General features: G+C 39.3%; 1 protein-coding gene across 1 annotated transcript in view; it reads left to right on the top strand.

Moving 5' to 3' along the window:
• Positions 1-16,450, top strand: part of NECAB1 (N-terminal EF-hand calcium binding protein 1) — a 59,978-nt gene that overhangs the window by 22,180 nt on the left and 21,348 nt on the right. Inside the window, exons 4-5 of the mRNA XM_010080038.1 lie at positions 5,150-5,175; positions 7,783-7,880. Coding sequence (XP_010078340.1) covers positions 5,150-5,175; positions 7,783-7,880 — 124 coding nt within the window. The remainder of the gene's footprint in view (positions 1-5,149; positions 5,176-7,782; positions 7,881-16,450) is intronic.

Below are 16,450 nucleotides of genomic sequence, written 5' to 3'. Positions count from 1 at the left end.
GAGGTGTTCAAGGCCAGGTTGGATGAGGCTTTGAGCAACCTGGTCTAGTGGAAGGTGTCCCTGCCCATGGAACTAGATGATCTCTAACGTCTTTTTCAGCCCAAGCCTTTCTGTGATTCTATGATAATGAGGGGGAAAAAAAGATGTATTAAAACCAGCATGAGATACGGACAGGCCCTTTAATTAGCTGACCTGCAGGTGAGTGAAAAGTGTTTTTTCTAAAAAGGAGTTGTTGAACACAAAAAATTGCAAGGAGGAAAAGAATTAATTGGGTTTTGACCATTTTTAAAAACTAGATTTTTAGATGAAATAAGAATTTCAGGCACATGGTGCAGCACTGACGTAAGAAAGGTGTGTTTGCTACTATTGAAGAGATGTAATTGCATCTATTGGCTTAAACTCTCAGATTTTTCAAGACAATAGCTACAGAAATCTGTGGAAATAAAGAACTGAGAAAAGGGCAAGATACTGGTCAGAATGAGCTCATTATACAGTCCAGTACTTCATGACAGAGCAAAGCAAGTTCACTGCTAATGATTTACAGAGTCCTGATGAGAACAGATTCTCTGGCCGGACAGACAAGCTGAAAATAGAATGGCTTGAAAATTTTCCATATGAATGGCTATTTTTAAAGATAAATTCACCTTTCTAAAAAAAAAAAAAAAAAAAAAAAAAAAAAGAAAGATAATAACTCACACTGGGAAAATCAGATGGTAATGAGTAGTTTCAATCGCATTGACCTAAATGGAGCTGACCTAGAATGTTTCAGTTCACATAATTTCTTCAGAAGATAACATTGGCTTCTAAACAGTGAGTTCATTGCTTAATGGTAGGTGTAGTTTGAGGGTCTAGTCCCTTCCATAATCTGGGGTTTCCAGTATCAACATATGCATTTCCAATGAGTTTAATAAACAAAAAAACCCAAAAAAAACCAAAAAAAAAAAGAAACATTTTGGTTTTTATAAGAATAAATATTTTTATCAAAGTTTAAAAAAAAATTGTTTTGGGACAAAAGCAGAAGTTGAAACATCTTTTGTGGGGTGAAAACTGAAATTTGCTCCTTGTGGCAAAAGATCCACCATGACGTTGCCTCTTATCTCCTTGTTTAGGTTGGCGTGATTCGGACTCTGTTAAAAAATCATAGCTCTGTAGCCCTTGTACAGTTCTCTGCAGATTTTGGCATGCACCACAGCTTTTAATAGTATTATTAAGACTCTTTTAGCAACACAGAGATTATATGTTATAGCTGGGATTATTAAGGTGGCTAGCCAGTTATGTAGTCATTGTGAATCATTGCCTAATGCAAAGGACTACGGATTTTTTTCAGATGAGCTGTTAGTCAGGAGAAAAAAACCCTTTATTCTTTCTTCTAGTCCTGCCACAGGCAGAGCAGTAAGTGGCGATTCTGAAGTTATCACTTGGCCTGAAGCTAAGCATAAGCAAACCAGGCAATTATTTAGTGCAGCAAAATGTGGGACATTAAAACACCCATGACCCCACTGCCTGTGTCAGAGCCCAGAAGCCACACTGGCTGCCACGTTTGAAAGGCCAGAGGGTGCCCAGCCCAGTTAGCCCTGGGGCTGAAGAGCAGCGGTGTCCGCAGGGCAGTAGGAAGCTTGTCTTCCCAGGGACCAGTCCCAGGAGCTCTGTCCCACTTTTTGCCCCATCTTCCTCTTCTCCCTTTTCTGTGACAAGAGGCCAATGCGTGGGCTTGTCCCAGCACCGCACCTTACTGATGACAAAAGGCAGTTTTGCTTCCACTGATAAGAAACCTTGAACAAAGCTGAGCGAAAAGCTCTTTGCTGTTGCAAAGAAGCTGTAAAGCAGAATATCCTTAAAATGGAAGTGCACATATAGGACTCCTTTGCACAGCACCCTCTGTAGTGTTGGAGCACTTATGTCATTTTGCTGACTTGAAGCGGGATGGTATGCAGGCTTTCTTGTTCTAAAGAGCTTACAGCTTTTTGGCTGAGATTGTTCAAGGATGACTATTCAGTTACCCTTGCATAGTCTAAGTAACACTTAATTCCTTTCAGTCACAAATCATATGCTTCTATTTAACAATAGGAGATACTAGCCTCAAACTTTCCTCCCTGTAACAAAATTTAGCAATGAGACATGCAAAGGGGACCCAAAAAAAGTTGGTTAAAGCCTCTGAAGTAAATCCTTCTATCTGAGAATGAAGAGGGATCTGAAGAAGGAAGTGTTATCTTTCTTCAACTATGATAGTCATGGCAATGAATTTCCTAAATAAGTTTTTCATATAGTATTGGATTCTTAAATAAAATAACTGCTTTAGATGGCAAAAAGTCCATACTTTATAAATTCCTGCGCTGAAGCAATGTCATTGCCTCTTTGTGTGCTCCAGGGAAAATACACAGATCTTCTGCTGGTAGCTCTGCCTAGAGGTACCTTTCATACCAGAGAACGGTATGTGTCAGGTCGGTGGATGGGGCTGTGGATCAGTGGATTCACACAAGTACATGGGTGGAATAGCTTTAACCTTCCCTCCTCCCTGGCTGGCCCCTGTCCACAGCTGACTGTGGTGGGCAGAACTAGAGCATGATCACAGCTGCTTTGCCCTCCTACTTTTTGGGCCACTTCCAGAGGTACCACAAATAGGCACTTTTGCCACAGTTAATTTGAGTGAATTTGCTTATGTTTCTGTCACTGAGCAACAGGTATGATCAACTTTGCAGTGATCAGAACTGCTTAGTGGAATATTTGTAATAGCCCTCTAAAAATAGCTCATATTACTAGGTAGGGAACATTTTAGACACGAAGTCAGACATAAAAGAACTGCATTTAATAGTCAGAACTGAGAGCAGAAGTTTTAAAAATGGTCATGCTGACATGATGTGAATGTATTTGGCTGCACCCTATGCTTTGGGTGCTTATCAGGAGTGGAGTGCTGGAGTCATCCAGCAAATATTGCAAATAACATGCTCAGCATTGCCAGATTATAGGTCTAAGCAGAAGCATCCTTGGCATGCGTACCCACTGAAGTGATGAACAGGTGCCCGCCATAAACCTGAGTATTGAATTGCAGAAACAGCACTCTGGTGTGCATCTCAGTCCTGTACTATTAAATGCATTCCAGACTTCTTTGATTGCTTCTGTAGTGTCCTTCAGGGAACTCAAAATTGTTTATATACAGAAAAAAGGATTTCTATGTTTGTTCTTGACTGTGTTTGAAGCAGCATGTTATTATTTCAGAGAGAATGAAATAGTCAGTGACACAAAATTATAGTTTCCTTGCCCAGAACAGCATCCCCTTCAACTACAATGCCAAGAACAATGGAGCCTCATAGGATATTTATAACAGAGAAGGAAATATTATGAATATGCTAGACTGAAATCCATGCTCTTTTTGTCATTTCTATGTTCTCTCACAGGGTTCCTGAAAGCTGCTGCACAAATAACGTTGGACAATAATTTGCTTGTTATTCAGGTGGACAATTCTAACTGAAAATCAATTCAGCACCTAAATGGTTTTCCATTTTTACCCATAGTCCATTTGCAGCTGTGTTGCTCCTGTCAGTAGGACTAACAGGGATGTCCTGATGACAGCAACGCTGAAAGCCTAGGAGCCACTCCCTTACTGTATCACTACCACACTGCTGAGGATACTGCAGAAGAACAAGTACCAGAACGAATTTTAATTTGAAATTTGAAAAGAGAGCATGAATTTGACTGGCCAACAATGTGAAAGGCTATTTTAAACACAATTGTCAAGCTGTACATTAAGAAATGCAGAAATACCTTTTACAAAGAGAAGGTGTTAGGGTAGATGATGTGAAGGGGCAGAAAAATGCAGGGACAGTGAACAGAGTAGGCATCATAACAGCAAACTCCTGTCATTTAACATCATCATATTCTGTCATTGCTTTTTGACTCAGGCAATTTGCCAGCTTTCAGGGTTTTCAGTTTGCATTAAGGAATGAACATCTGGACTGTTCCAAAAGTGACAGCTGAACTGCAGAGTGGTTGGTCAGACATGTTCGATCATAGATGCCACAGTGTTCGGTGGTGAACAGCCTTAAGTAGTCACAGATGCTTTTTCTCATCACATAGTTTGTTGACCTAAGAGTTAAGTTTCTCAGCTTCAGCACCAGTTCTTACAGACTGTGAATTTCGTTATACCTGCCACCGAGGTAATTGGAAAAATCAGATGCAAGACTCATTTGCAGCCATCCAACTTGGCCAGTTCAAATGCAGATAAGGTCACCTTTAGTTAATAAAATTGTGGGAAAATCTCATTTACATCATCAATTAAAAGTGTTCAGAAGTTTTTATAGCCTTGAGCATGTAAGATTGTGACAACCCAGGCTCCTGCAGTGTTGATCCATTTTTCTCCCTTGTGAAGTATAAGAGAGATGTATGGAAGTTAGCATTGGTGAAAGTGACTTTAAGATAGTACTGTGTCATCATTTTATTAAAAGGTCAAAAAAAAAAATCCTATTATAAAGATAAGTGAAAAAATGCTAAGTGAAGTCAACCATTCAATATTCACCCCTCAGCAAGATTCAAAAATGACATTCGTGCTTTTAAGTTTCTTAAATAATCAGTTTATTCTCTTCCTTGGAAGAAAGTCAATATGCTAACTTTCAAAATTGAGCTGTAGGTCAAAAGTTTTTTTCTTTTGACTGTTAAAGCGTCAGAGAGAAAATGTTGCTGAAGAGTTAATCAAGATGAAATCTGTTTGAAGTGACTAGTTTTGAATTGTATAGAATACTTGCATACATTTGTGCATTTATATAATGTTGGCATGGGAATCTGGCAATGCAGCTATACTTTTCGCATCACTAATTTTGATGAAGTTAGTACTGGTGAAAAGGTTTTGTATGGCCAGAAAGTCTTAGAAGTTATGTGTGCTGGTGGGCTATGTCTGGTTTTATTCTCCCACTGTACTGTCTCTCCCATAGAGCACTACTGCCCAGCGAGGGCTGCAAACAGGAGAAAGTCATTGGGTTTTCCTTCATCTAGCATCTGATCCATGGGCAAGGCCAGCAAGGGCCAGGCACTCACAGCCCAGGCAAGGAGGCTTCACATCCCAGTGAGGCTAATCTTTGAGTCCTACTATTTACCAGACTAACAAAAAACAAGCCATTACCAAGGTCCCTAACTTTCTATCCTCTTATCTTTCCAGCAATCTCGACACAGAAGAGCTCTGCGGTAAGTTCCTTTTGGGGCAAGAACATGATCTATGCCTGCAGCAGCCCTGTGTGAGTGAACATACCATGTGATATGATTTTTTTTTTCCCCTGTTTAATCTTTGTAGCTCAAACAGAAAATTATTTCAATTGAAAGAACTCCTGGGAAAATGCAGATGGCTTATAGTCTTTTCAGACTCTGTCATCCATTACATGCAGAAATTACTTTGAAGATATTTTTCCTAATCAATACTTTACATTCTCTGAGCTTCAAGATCTGTTCTGATATAGACAGATAACTTTTATCTTCTTTCAGTTTCATGTGAAATATTTTTTTTAGGTAGTTCATCACTTTCCAAGGTATGAGTGCTTTGGAAATTTTGAAAGAGATTGTCATATTAGAAACCCACTGGAGGAAAGTTCTCTACTTTTCTCCAACCTGAGCCAGTGAGAATAGCAGTTTGACAAGTTCTTCCATCCTTCGTCACAAAAACCTCCTGCAAGGCCTAGAATTTGGGCCAGTTACCCATTTCTGTTCCCTGTTCTGGGTTATGACTCATTTCTCCAAAACCCTGTTTGCTCTCAGCTGATCTTACAACACCTGATTTAAGAGTGCTGAAAACAATTCACAGAAAATTTCTGCAAGTCCTCTCACAAAATGTCAAATCCAGCGTATTTCTGAGGGAAAGATGTCAGCAAATGGTAGCCTGATAAATTTTCCAATGGTCAACAATGTTGAAAAACCTATAAAAGCTGAAAACCCTCTCAAGCTGAATGCCAGCTCATTTACTCACCCACAGAGCAACTCTACCCATGGCCAAGAACCTACTGAGAGGCATCATTAAGAAGAAATTTTTCACAATGAGGGTGGTGAGACACTGGAACAGGTTGCCCAGAGAAGCTGTGGATGCTCCATCCCTGGAGGTGTTCAAGGCCAGACTGGATGAGGCTTTGAGCAACCTGGGCTAGTGGAGGGTGTCCCTGCCCATGGCAGGGGGGTGGAACTTGATGATCTTTAAGGTCCCTTCCAACCCAAACCATTCTATGATTCTATTATCTCTATGGCTTATAAATATATGCAAGAGAGTCTGCTGAAGTGCATTGGGCTGTGAAGACTTCTGCTGGTTGAGAACCTAGACAAAATAATATAAACCTGGCAAAAGAAGACGGGGGGGTTGTTCCACATGGGATTTACTGCTGTTGGTGTAGCACTGGAGGCTTACAGATTTGCCCAGCACGTGACCCCACGAGCCACCTGAGGCTGGCCAGAGGGCTGAGGGGGTCTTAGCCCAGCGCTGGCTCTGTTTACTGTCTCTTCTGATTAAATATGGGCTGCTTCAGCTGCCTTTTAAATCTTTCATAGGTTGCCACTAGGGTGTTTCTCATCTGTGAATCTGGTAGTGGGTTTATTCTATTTTAAAGTAGTGATTATACAGCTCTTTCTGAGTTATCTCAGTTCTCTTCAGAAATGAAGCTTCACTTCCAGGATACTAATTCACAATATGTTTTCATTCTAAATCATTTAATTCAACCTCTCAGCAATGCCAGGTTATGTCACAGTGTTCCTGAAAGCTTATGCTTTCATAACTCGCCTGAGAAGCTCATGCTGATCTCTTAAAAACCTCAAGGTATTGCTATTCATCATGTCAGAAAGCTCCTATCTAGTCTTGTTCTTCCTGTCTGCCATTTAGATGTTGTTTTTCATGCTCTTCCAGGTGATCTGATGTCTAAATGCCTTGTCTAGCACAGTCTCTAGCTTTAACATAATTTTCTTTCTTCCTTCCTTCCTTTTTCATGCTTTTTCCTTCCTGTACCTCCCTCTGTTGTATTTCACCACTGATGAAATGGGAACTCGGGTCATGGCTTCCCAGAAGGTCTTCCTCCTGCTCTTGCTGTAATCCCTCTGATTGAGTTGTGCCCCCCCCGATTTTACATCAGCTCTTTCTGTTAAAATGTCCTTTGCTTTGAGCAGCTATGCAAGGACATCCTGCAACTTATGTTATTTCCATGAGTTTTGTTAAAAGTATATCACATTCATCTTATCTGTTGAAAATATAATCACAGTAGCTGGGACTAGAAGCTTATCTGGCCAACTCATCGTCTCTTAACTTCTCAGAGAAAAAAAAAAAAAACGGTCTCAGCTGAACTTGGCTCACAACAACCCCAACTTGATCTTATCTCCTCTAAGGGCTTTACCAGAATTATTCATGTTTGTATCAATATAATCAGATTTAGTATATACACATGAAAATTTAATTTCCTGCCAGTAACTGTAAAGCAGACTATTAAACTGAAAATCCAGTTTAGAAAAAGAATTAAGGTATTTTGGAAATAAGTCTGTTTCAGCTCTCAAAATTTTTAAATTGTTGTCAATTTGGCAAATCATTTATTGAAAGAAAATGTTTTGAAACACTGATTTTGGTATTTAAGTACTCCAGGAATGATTTTTGGGGGAATAATATAAAATTTAAGAATAAAATAATCCTTTTCATTGTAACTCTTGTTCATTTTATCTGTTTAGGTAGTTAATAATACCATAACTGAATTCAGACTTGATAACATTTATATTTAATGGAACATTTATTTTTCAGATCATGAATAATTGACACGAGTTTTCTTCTTCTTTTAGAATATTTTTCCCAGCACTTAGGAGAGTATGAAAATGTTCTATCTGTCTTGGAAGACTTAAATATAACCATACTGAAGGCAATGGACAAAACAAAGAAAGTAAGTAAAAATTGTGACATTTTCTTTACATTGTATATTTTGGTTGTTGAACACATATCCAGTGTTTTTCTGATCTAGATAAAGTTACTAGTTTGTATTGAAGTTCTTTCACATATGCATGTTTGTAGCATGTTTCCAGGAGGAAAAGGCTTGTCAAAATAGCTGAACCCCATTACTCTCCTGATTATAAAACCATCCTGTAGGCAGTGGCTGTGCATCCCAACTACTTAGTACCAAGATATAACTGACTAATGTAAGTCACTTGAATGTATTTCCAATAGTAACAACAGAAGACATAGAAATTTGGGTTAAGTGAAACATCCTGACCAGGAACAAGATTTCATTTCCATTTCAGACATTTTAAACAAAAGCAGCACTCACAGAGTCAACAAAGATGTGTTGGGGCTTGTTACCACCAGCGCAGCAATGAGGCATTCACCCCAGAGGGAGGAGATGTTTCTTACGAGTAGAAGCTCGGTTTCTCCGTCCGCCTGTCTAATGGGGGATGTAGCTGTGCTGCAGGACATGCTAGGCAGCTGATCCACTTGACACTCAATTAATTATGGTCATACCTGCTGCTTCATACCACATCCCAGCTAGTTTCCTGATGAAAAAATGAAACAAGACATTGGGTAATACGCTCCTTCTTCCTGGCTGAACAGTAAACTATTCTGTGCAAGGTGGGACACTTTCAAAAGGTGAGGGAAAGTACAAACCAGGGAAGTAAGTGAACTTAGATCCTCCAAACCCAACCCCAGACCCACACCACAAGGCTATTCACTGGAAGGTGAGCTGTCAGCAACAGGAATTTCAGCCAAAAGGATTCATCAAGATCGCAGGGGGGGAAAAAACCCTGATTTTTTTTAGTCAGTCAGTGGAGGGATCAACAGGGATGAAGATGTGCTTCTCTAGCGAAGCTGTTATCTTTGACATTCAGGTGTTTGCAGGAGTGCAGTACTCATACGTTTTATGTGAACTGCCAAAGTAAAAGCCTGAATGTGTAGCTATTTAGAGGTTGAGCCGGTAAGGTGAATGCCTCTCTGTTCATGCTGTGCACCTTCCACTCCTAATGAAGTGAATGTGTGCTGCCTCACTGCCTCATTGGGCTGGACACTGAAAAGCAACAGATTAGATTATTCTAAGTATGCATAATTTTTAAAAAATATGAGCCATGTGTATAGACTACTGCTAAAGGCTAGAACATGTCATCTGATAACTACTGGAAGTAAATAGAACACAGCATTTAAGAATTACTTCAGGAGCTGGATGAGGCTTTGAGCAACCTGGTCTAGTGGAGGGTGTCCCTGCCCATGGCAGGGTGGTTGGAACTCGATGATCTTTAAGGCCCTACCCAACCCAAACCATTCTATGAATCTATGATTCTGTAAGTTAATTACAGAGACAGAGTCCCAGTAGACTAATCAGAGTTGTAAGAAGTAAGCATTGGCCTGACTAGAAAATGGATAAGAAAATTTGGAATATTAAAAAGTGTTTCATTTGTCTGCTTGAAGAACCCATCTAAAAAACCCAAACCAATTTATTTGAATTTTATTTTCCTGACTGAAGAGTCAAGCTTAATGGGTTTTCTCTCTTGCAGAAATATCCCAATTGACTATTTGTTAGAAGTGGCAGAACTAGAGCAAAGCTAACACTGGAAAAAATACTTTTAATTTCAATTAGTAGACACAGTGTATGAACACAGTCAAACAAAAAATGTGTCCTTAAATATTCTAAAACAGAGCTTTCTACCAAGGATCTGACCAGCAACTATGGCTTTTTATGGAAATTAAATTCTCAATTCAAATTTGGGATTATTTGCAACAGGAACTCATTTCTCAGGAAACAGATAGGTTATGTGATCTGACTACCTGATAAATCAGTGCAAATAATAAAATTTCCATCTTTAGTAATCCAAACTTTATTGAAGTCTAAAATCAGGAATATACCTACCTAAAATTAGAGCTGAGGGTGCATCAAAATCTAGTTAGCATATTGAGATAGCATGGATAAATGATGTTCGTCACTAATGACACATACTAGATGTGATGTAGCTCCTAGCTCAAGTTGACTCCTCCTGGCAGTAGGAAATGAGTGGTCTGGTTATGAATGGCCATTGGCATGTATGCAAAGGCTTGGGTTTCCCCGCCTGGTACAGAAAAAAACTTAGTCATTGCTCTGCCATTGCAGCCACCAAGTCTCTTGAAAGTCACTGAAGAATGGGAGCATTTATTATTACCTTCCAAGCCAGCATCTAGTTGGAAAATTAATATATAGAAAAAACTCCCAGAATTTAAGACCTACACTTTGACAGCTGCAAAGACATGGTGTATCTACAGTGGCCAAGTCAGTTTCCAATGACCAGGACCAAATTTCCAAGGACCAAATTCTCCTATTAAAAACCAAAATAAAAACTTCTCAGATTGAACCTGAACTCCACTCTGCAGAGCATGGGGCTGATTATGGACCCAGTCCTCAGGGTTGCCATGAGCTTTCCATCCCCTCTGACTTTTTGTGGATTTGAGAAAGCTCAGCGCCTCTATCAGTCTCAGCTAAACTTTCCCAGAGTGTGTGCGACTTCGGGTAGGCAGCTCATTCCGTTTTAATTATTTGAGGGGAAAAGGAGCAACTTGGTACTTCATTCATTGTATTTATCCAGTTTAGAGTCAGATAAACCAATCACCACTCAGTCCTTTCTATAGAAAATCCCTGCTTTCCTAGCAATTAATGTTGCCTGTACTCAGTAGGCACTCTACAAGAGAGGCAGATGCAGAATTGGAGCCCTAGAAAAATTGTTCAGCTTCAGTTTCCAAGGAAACCTTGGAGAAGGAAGATGTGTCAGTCTTCAACGAAAAGCTGAACAGTGGATCAGCGTGTCTGAAAAATCTAAAAACCTGATCTATAAACCCTCCTTATTCCAGATATACACAGAATTAGAAACCAAAACCTCCTAAAATGTAGAGTTTAGTAGACTTTACTTTTTGGCATACATTAACCTAAGTTTGATAACACCAAAGTGTGTGGCATCATTTGATTCATACGTAGATTTAGTACACATGTTTGCTCCAAGTAGCTTTTGCACATGAAATAGATTTGACTCTTCATGTTGTTTTTTTAATTCACCCTCAGTTTTGAAAACCACATGCATTAATGAATAAATACCATGGGATTTTTTTACAAATATTCCCAAACTGTTCAGCCTTTAGTCAGAAAGCTCTCTCACCAAAAGAAACTGGAGTTTGGCTTGGCTATGGATTCCTGGATTTAAATCAAGATCAACCAAACCGTCTCCATCACTCCAAATTATTTCCATGTGTAGATATTTTTAACCCAACAGGTTAGCCGATAACTGACTCCTGCAAGATAATTGCAGCATAATTTCTCTGTATGTTCTTGCTCTCTGTGGTTTGAAAGGGTTGTCAGCACAGCAGCTTTCCTGAACTGAGCTTTACTCTGGTCTTCCACTCCTGTGCTATCAGAAAGTGAAAATATCAAGTCATCTGTGGGAGAAAGACTTTCCAGTGTGTTAGCATGTTCAAGAAACTTTGAAACCAGGCATTCTTTCATCGTTTTGGGGCCAGATCTCTCTGGCCTAACCAAACTAATAGCAGTTGGGAACATAGGAAGCTCTCAGTGGTGTAGGAGTGGTTCATGCTAAGTTGCTTGACAGGAAGGTGCTAAGCCAAAAATGCAGAAAAATAGAATTAGCAAGGAACATCCTTTAGCAGGGAAAAGACTGAATTGCATTTGCAAGCAATGTACTTTTGATACGAAAGACATCTCACCAGAGGGTGCTGGGAGATTTACAGCCCTTCTGTTTTGGTACTGGTCTCTTGTGTTTTATCCTTACACAAGGAAGGGAAACATATCTGAGGATTTTTAGAGGGACTTGTGGCATTTGATATTTGATAATTTCTCTCCTTAGGATGGAGAGTCTGCATGAGCTGCTTTTACGAGAGTGGCAAGGACAGATTAATCATTGGTGTCAGTTGTTTTTCTTGTACCTGCCAGGTTGGTATTTTCCTGATCAAAGTACAAGCTGGGATAGTTCTGTTTTATCTCATTTCTTCTTCATCTTATATACAAGAAACATTAAAAATTAAAGACTCGGCAAAATTTCACAAAGGCCTTGGAAAGATTTTTTTCTTTAAGCCTTTTTTGTTTTCTTTTATAGGAAAACACAGAAGCATATTTAATTAAAATATTTAATCTTGACATTTTTATTACCCAAATAAACATAACATTTTCAGCAAGCTGCATTTTTATTACATTCTGTAGCTTGCAGCACAGAAAATAAAATCTGTCACTGAGTAATGATACAGATAGATAAAAATAGACCAGGTTTTTTTAAGGTGCTTGACATCTTGGTTCTATTGACTTGTGAATACTGAAAATCAGAAACTTATAGACTAAAGAACATGTCTTTCTTAAGTTATCAAGCCATAAAATTGTTGCTATTTGTCAGCTATTCAGTAAGAACATGTTTTGCTCTATCATTTTTATTTCTGGTGTTGCTACAGTTTCTTGCAAATGCAACCTGCTGGTGGTGGTGAACTATTTTGTATTCAGTAAACTAGCAAAAGCTGATTTAGTCACCAAAAATGTGATTTTCATATGAAATGAAGTTGACAGTATAGGAGTATTGAGGGGTTTAAACAGGCATCTGGTGGTATTTTAGAGAACCTGGGGTATTCAAGGATGTCCAAGAAGATGTCTGCACAGGCCTGACAGCTAGCACACAGGACCTCAAAGAGACCCAGGGAAAGGTGGAGACACCCTTCTCGGGCAGTTTACTTGAATAGCTCTGAGGTCTCTGAAGGGCTTTTCCCAGAGGAACTGTCTTACAGAGGGAGAGCTGGTGATGGCTTACCCTGATCTGACAGCACCTTTTATCAGAAGGCAAAACACCCACATGAAGTTCACTTTTCTTCACCAGCTGCACTCCCCTCTCCTCCTGCCTTCTGCCTTCCCTTTTGCCAACAGCACAGGGTCATTTTCCAGCCAGGACTGATCCCCATGTGTCCCCACTGCCATCTCCACTGGCACCTGCACAGCAAAGGCTGGCAGCAGAGGCTGAGCATCCCCCTTTCTATGTTTTTGCAAGCAACATGTAAAAAGCAGTTAGGTTTTTTTTGCCTCCAGCTGCTTGGAATGCTGTTCCAGAACTTCATCTCTCTATTGCATAAGAATTATCTTTAATCTCCATCCTAAACTTTATCAAGTTAAAATTTTGGTGGGAGATTGTCAACCAATCATTTTTGAGTAATCAGAACTCCACAAAGGGACAAAAAAGTAGTGACATCAAAATATCAGAGTAATTAATGAAATTGTTACTAAGCTGCAGCTGCACTAGGCTTTCAAGAACTGTTCCTATTTGCAGACATACTAGTTTCTCATGGTTTATTTTTCTAGCTAAATTAAAACTGATTAAACACAGTCTGTGGATTCCTAAAAAGAACCCTCTTGAAGTTTTTTTCTGTTGACCATGGATAACTTGACCTAAATTCCATGGGTTGTTTTTTGTATCATTCCCTAATTTTTGATGAGACAGAGTTGACAGTGGTTAGAATTGGAGTCTGGATCATTTTTGCATAAATCCGTGTACTAGACTGTTCATCAGCTCTCTGCTGTAAACTCATCTGAAGAGAGGAATACTGGCGACAGTGCTAAATATACCACCAGTTGCACCCTGCTACAAGGCAGAGAGAACCCTATGACTAAACAGCTAATGTCTAGGGACATTATTAAATTAAATTTGGGAATTTCATTGCATAGGATTTTCTGCCTTTAAAATTTATTTAAGATGGAGGCTATTAGTGCAAGTCAAGTTAAACACATAAATTCAAAAAGCTGCAAGTGATGAATTCTGAGCAGTCATGCAAGGATATTGCAGAGATTAACCCCTTTCCTCTCCTCCGAGCTCCTAATCAGAGCAATGAAAAACTCTTGGGACCTTCTTTCATCTTTTTTGTGGCAGTCTTATAGCTACTGGGTCAGAAAGAGACAATGCTCAATTTTTGCTGGTAGCAGGTAAGATGTGTTAAATATTCAGAACTTTAAAAAAAAGAAACATAACCTTCATTAAGTTAATATCCATAACTTTAAACATAAAAGTGCACAGAAGAAAAAGCTAGCCACTCTCTATCAAAACCACCAACAGCTTTGATGCTTTCCTTGTATTCTTACAACCTTCCCCCAGGAGCAATGGCATTACACATATATATCCCTGCTACCCGCTGATGTAAACTCCAGCCAAAACACAGCTACATGGTACACTTCATAGCAGTTAAATAGGAGTTATTTTTTATCCATGCATGAATTCTTCTGCACTGCTCTGATGAATGCTATTACAAATGTGGATCGATATTCCCCTAGAATCACCCATGGCTGCTCATTTTATTTCGTTGTTCTTATGTCAGCATTGCAAGTGGTTAGTAGAGACTGTCACTGCTCCAGTTCTCTAGGCAGAATTTAAACATGTAATTAATTCCAAATTTAATACTTCTATAAACTTATAAAGTTTGTGCTGCATTCTAAAGTTGAAGTTTAATCTATTTAATAGTTTGGCATGTTATGCCTTTGCTCACTCTTACAATGAGGATGCTGTAAGGGTTGCATTTGTGTGAAGTCAGCACAGTGAACACCCCTAGATCTGGCTTCTGTTGAAATAATTATTTTATTTAATTATTAGTTGTTCAGACTCTGCTCTGATTCTGTCCTACAGTCTGAAGAATTAGATCATAGTGATTGAAATGAAAAAGACTTGAATTATTTTTCATATTAGTACAGTAATTCAGACTAATTTTATATCCTCAATTTAAAGATGTAACCCAGGGCATCGTCCCACCAATGCAGGACCTAAACACACAAGGCAGGAGATATTTCATGGTCAAGGGAAATTTAAATAGATTATTCCTTATTGTGTTTTACTCAATGCTAACTACTTTTCAGTTGCCTTGGGGGTGTTTTCTGTAAGGATAAGCATAAATAATTTTTATGAAATTATTTTTATATGACATGTAAAATAGGAAACAGAAAATTGCAAACTAATGTAACAGTAATAAATAACTATTATAAGTAGTGTTACAAATAAAAATAACGTACAAATAAGTTATAAAGTGTTATGTAACATACACTACTATATAACAAAATAGCAATATATGAACGAGAGGCCAAAGCGACTAGGTTTGCTCAGCCTGGAGAAGAGGCTGAGGGAAGATGTAGTGTTACCACCTAAAGAAAAGTTCTAGAGAAGACAAAACAACATTGTGTTTTTCAGGGGCGCATAGCAAAAGCACAAGAGACAACAGCTACAGCTTGCAGAAGGGAAGACTAGAGATACAGAAAATGCTTTGCACAGAGAAGATTTTGCAACACTGGACCAGAGAGATGGTATAATCTCCATCCTTGGAGATGTTCCAGACTCAGCTGGATACATCCCCAAGCATCCTGAACTAGCTTTGAAGTTGGCCCTGCTCTGAACAGGGGGTGGGAGTAGGTGACAGCCAGATGTCCTCTCCTACTAAGTTTGTGGGGCTCTTGCCTAAGCTCCCACCCCTTCTGAGAGATCTCAGAGTTATTTTTTGTCCCAACCAACTTTAGTTTGTGTGCCCCAAGTAAATGAACACAAGTATCTCCCTCCTTCTCTGTCCTAAGGAGCTGCTCTCCTGATGAGTGGATTTAGCATGGTCTCAGGTCACCCGAGGGGAGAGGAAGGGGGCTGGCACCAGGGCTTGAGAGGATCAAGGGAGTTGCTGACCCTGTGGTAGCCCTGAGATGTGGACTCCCTTAGGAGACACCTAAACCCTGCCTCCTCTACCTTTATAAAAGGAGAACTTCTGCATCTTTTAAGATAGCCATAAGCCAGTTTTAAAGGCCATGGTGACCTTTTCCACAGGGAAAACACTGATTATGTGTATTTTTAGTTGCATTAATAGAAACTCAAATCTTAGCTGCTTACAAAGGTCACAGTTGTTTCTTGATGAAGAAGATGTGGAAAATTACCCTCATCCACTCACAATCAGTAAAACTAACAAGCAGAATGATGCATTAACACAGACTTATTTCATCTGGACTGCCCAAACTGCTGTGCAGTATAATGTAGATGCTAATGAACAGCTAATGAAATTCAAGGAACAGGCCATTTTTCTAGTTCACATACAGACGGCATCAGTGAGTCCTGTTATTAACTGGTGGTGCAGTATGCTGACAATAGAAATGCTGGGCATGCCAGTTAAGCTGATTCTACCAAAATATGTACTTAATAAATTGATACAATTTTTTTTAAATTTAGAATTAACATTTTCTTTCCTCTAGTGAAATCTTGTACCAGTGTGCCTTTAGTAAAATGCAAATGAAGGCACTTTTCTGTAGGCTGTGGAGCAGTGAAACAATAACAAAGCAGGGCTGGTAATTCCTCATTGCCAAGAACCGGAGCTGAGTTTTATGTTGAATTGTAACAGACAATCTTCTTCCCCTCCATGTCTTAAGTTATAATGATGATGACAACTTATGCATGCGGAATACTTTCTTTCATAATCTTCAAAGAACTTTAGAAGGGCAGCTAGGAATAG

The sequence above is a fragment of the Pterocles gutturalis genome, unplaced genomic scaffold (genome assembly GCF_000699245.1).
Source record: "Pterocles gutturalis isolate BGI_N339 unplaced genomic scaffold, ASM69924v1 scaffold10266, whole genome shotgun sequence".
Lineage (NCBI taxonomy): Eukaryota > Metazoa > Chordata > Aves > Pterocliformes > Pteroclidae > Pterocles > Pterocles gutturalis.
Note: the sequence above shows the minus strand (reverse complement) of the source record. Positions and strands in the feature narration are given on the sequence as shown.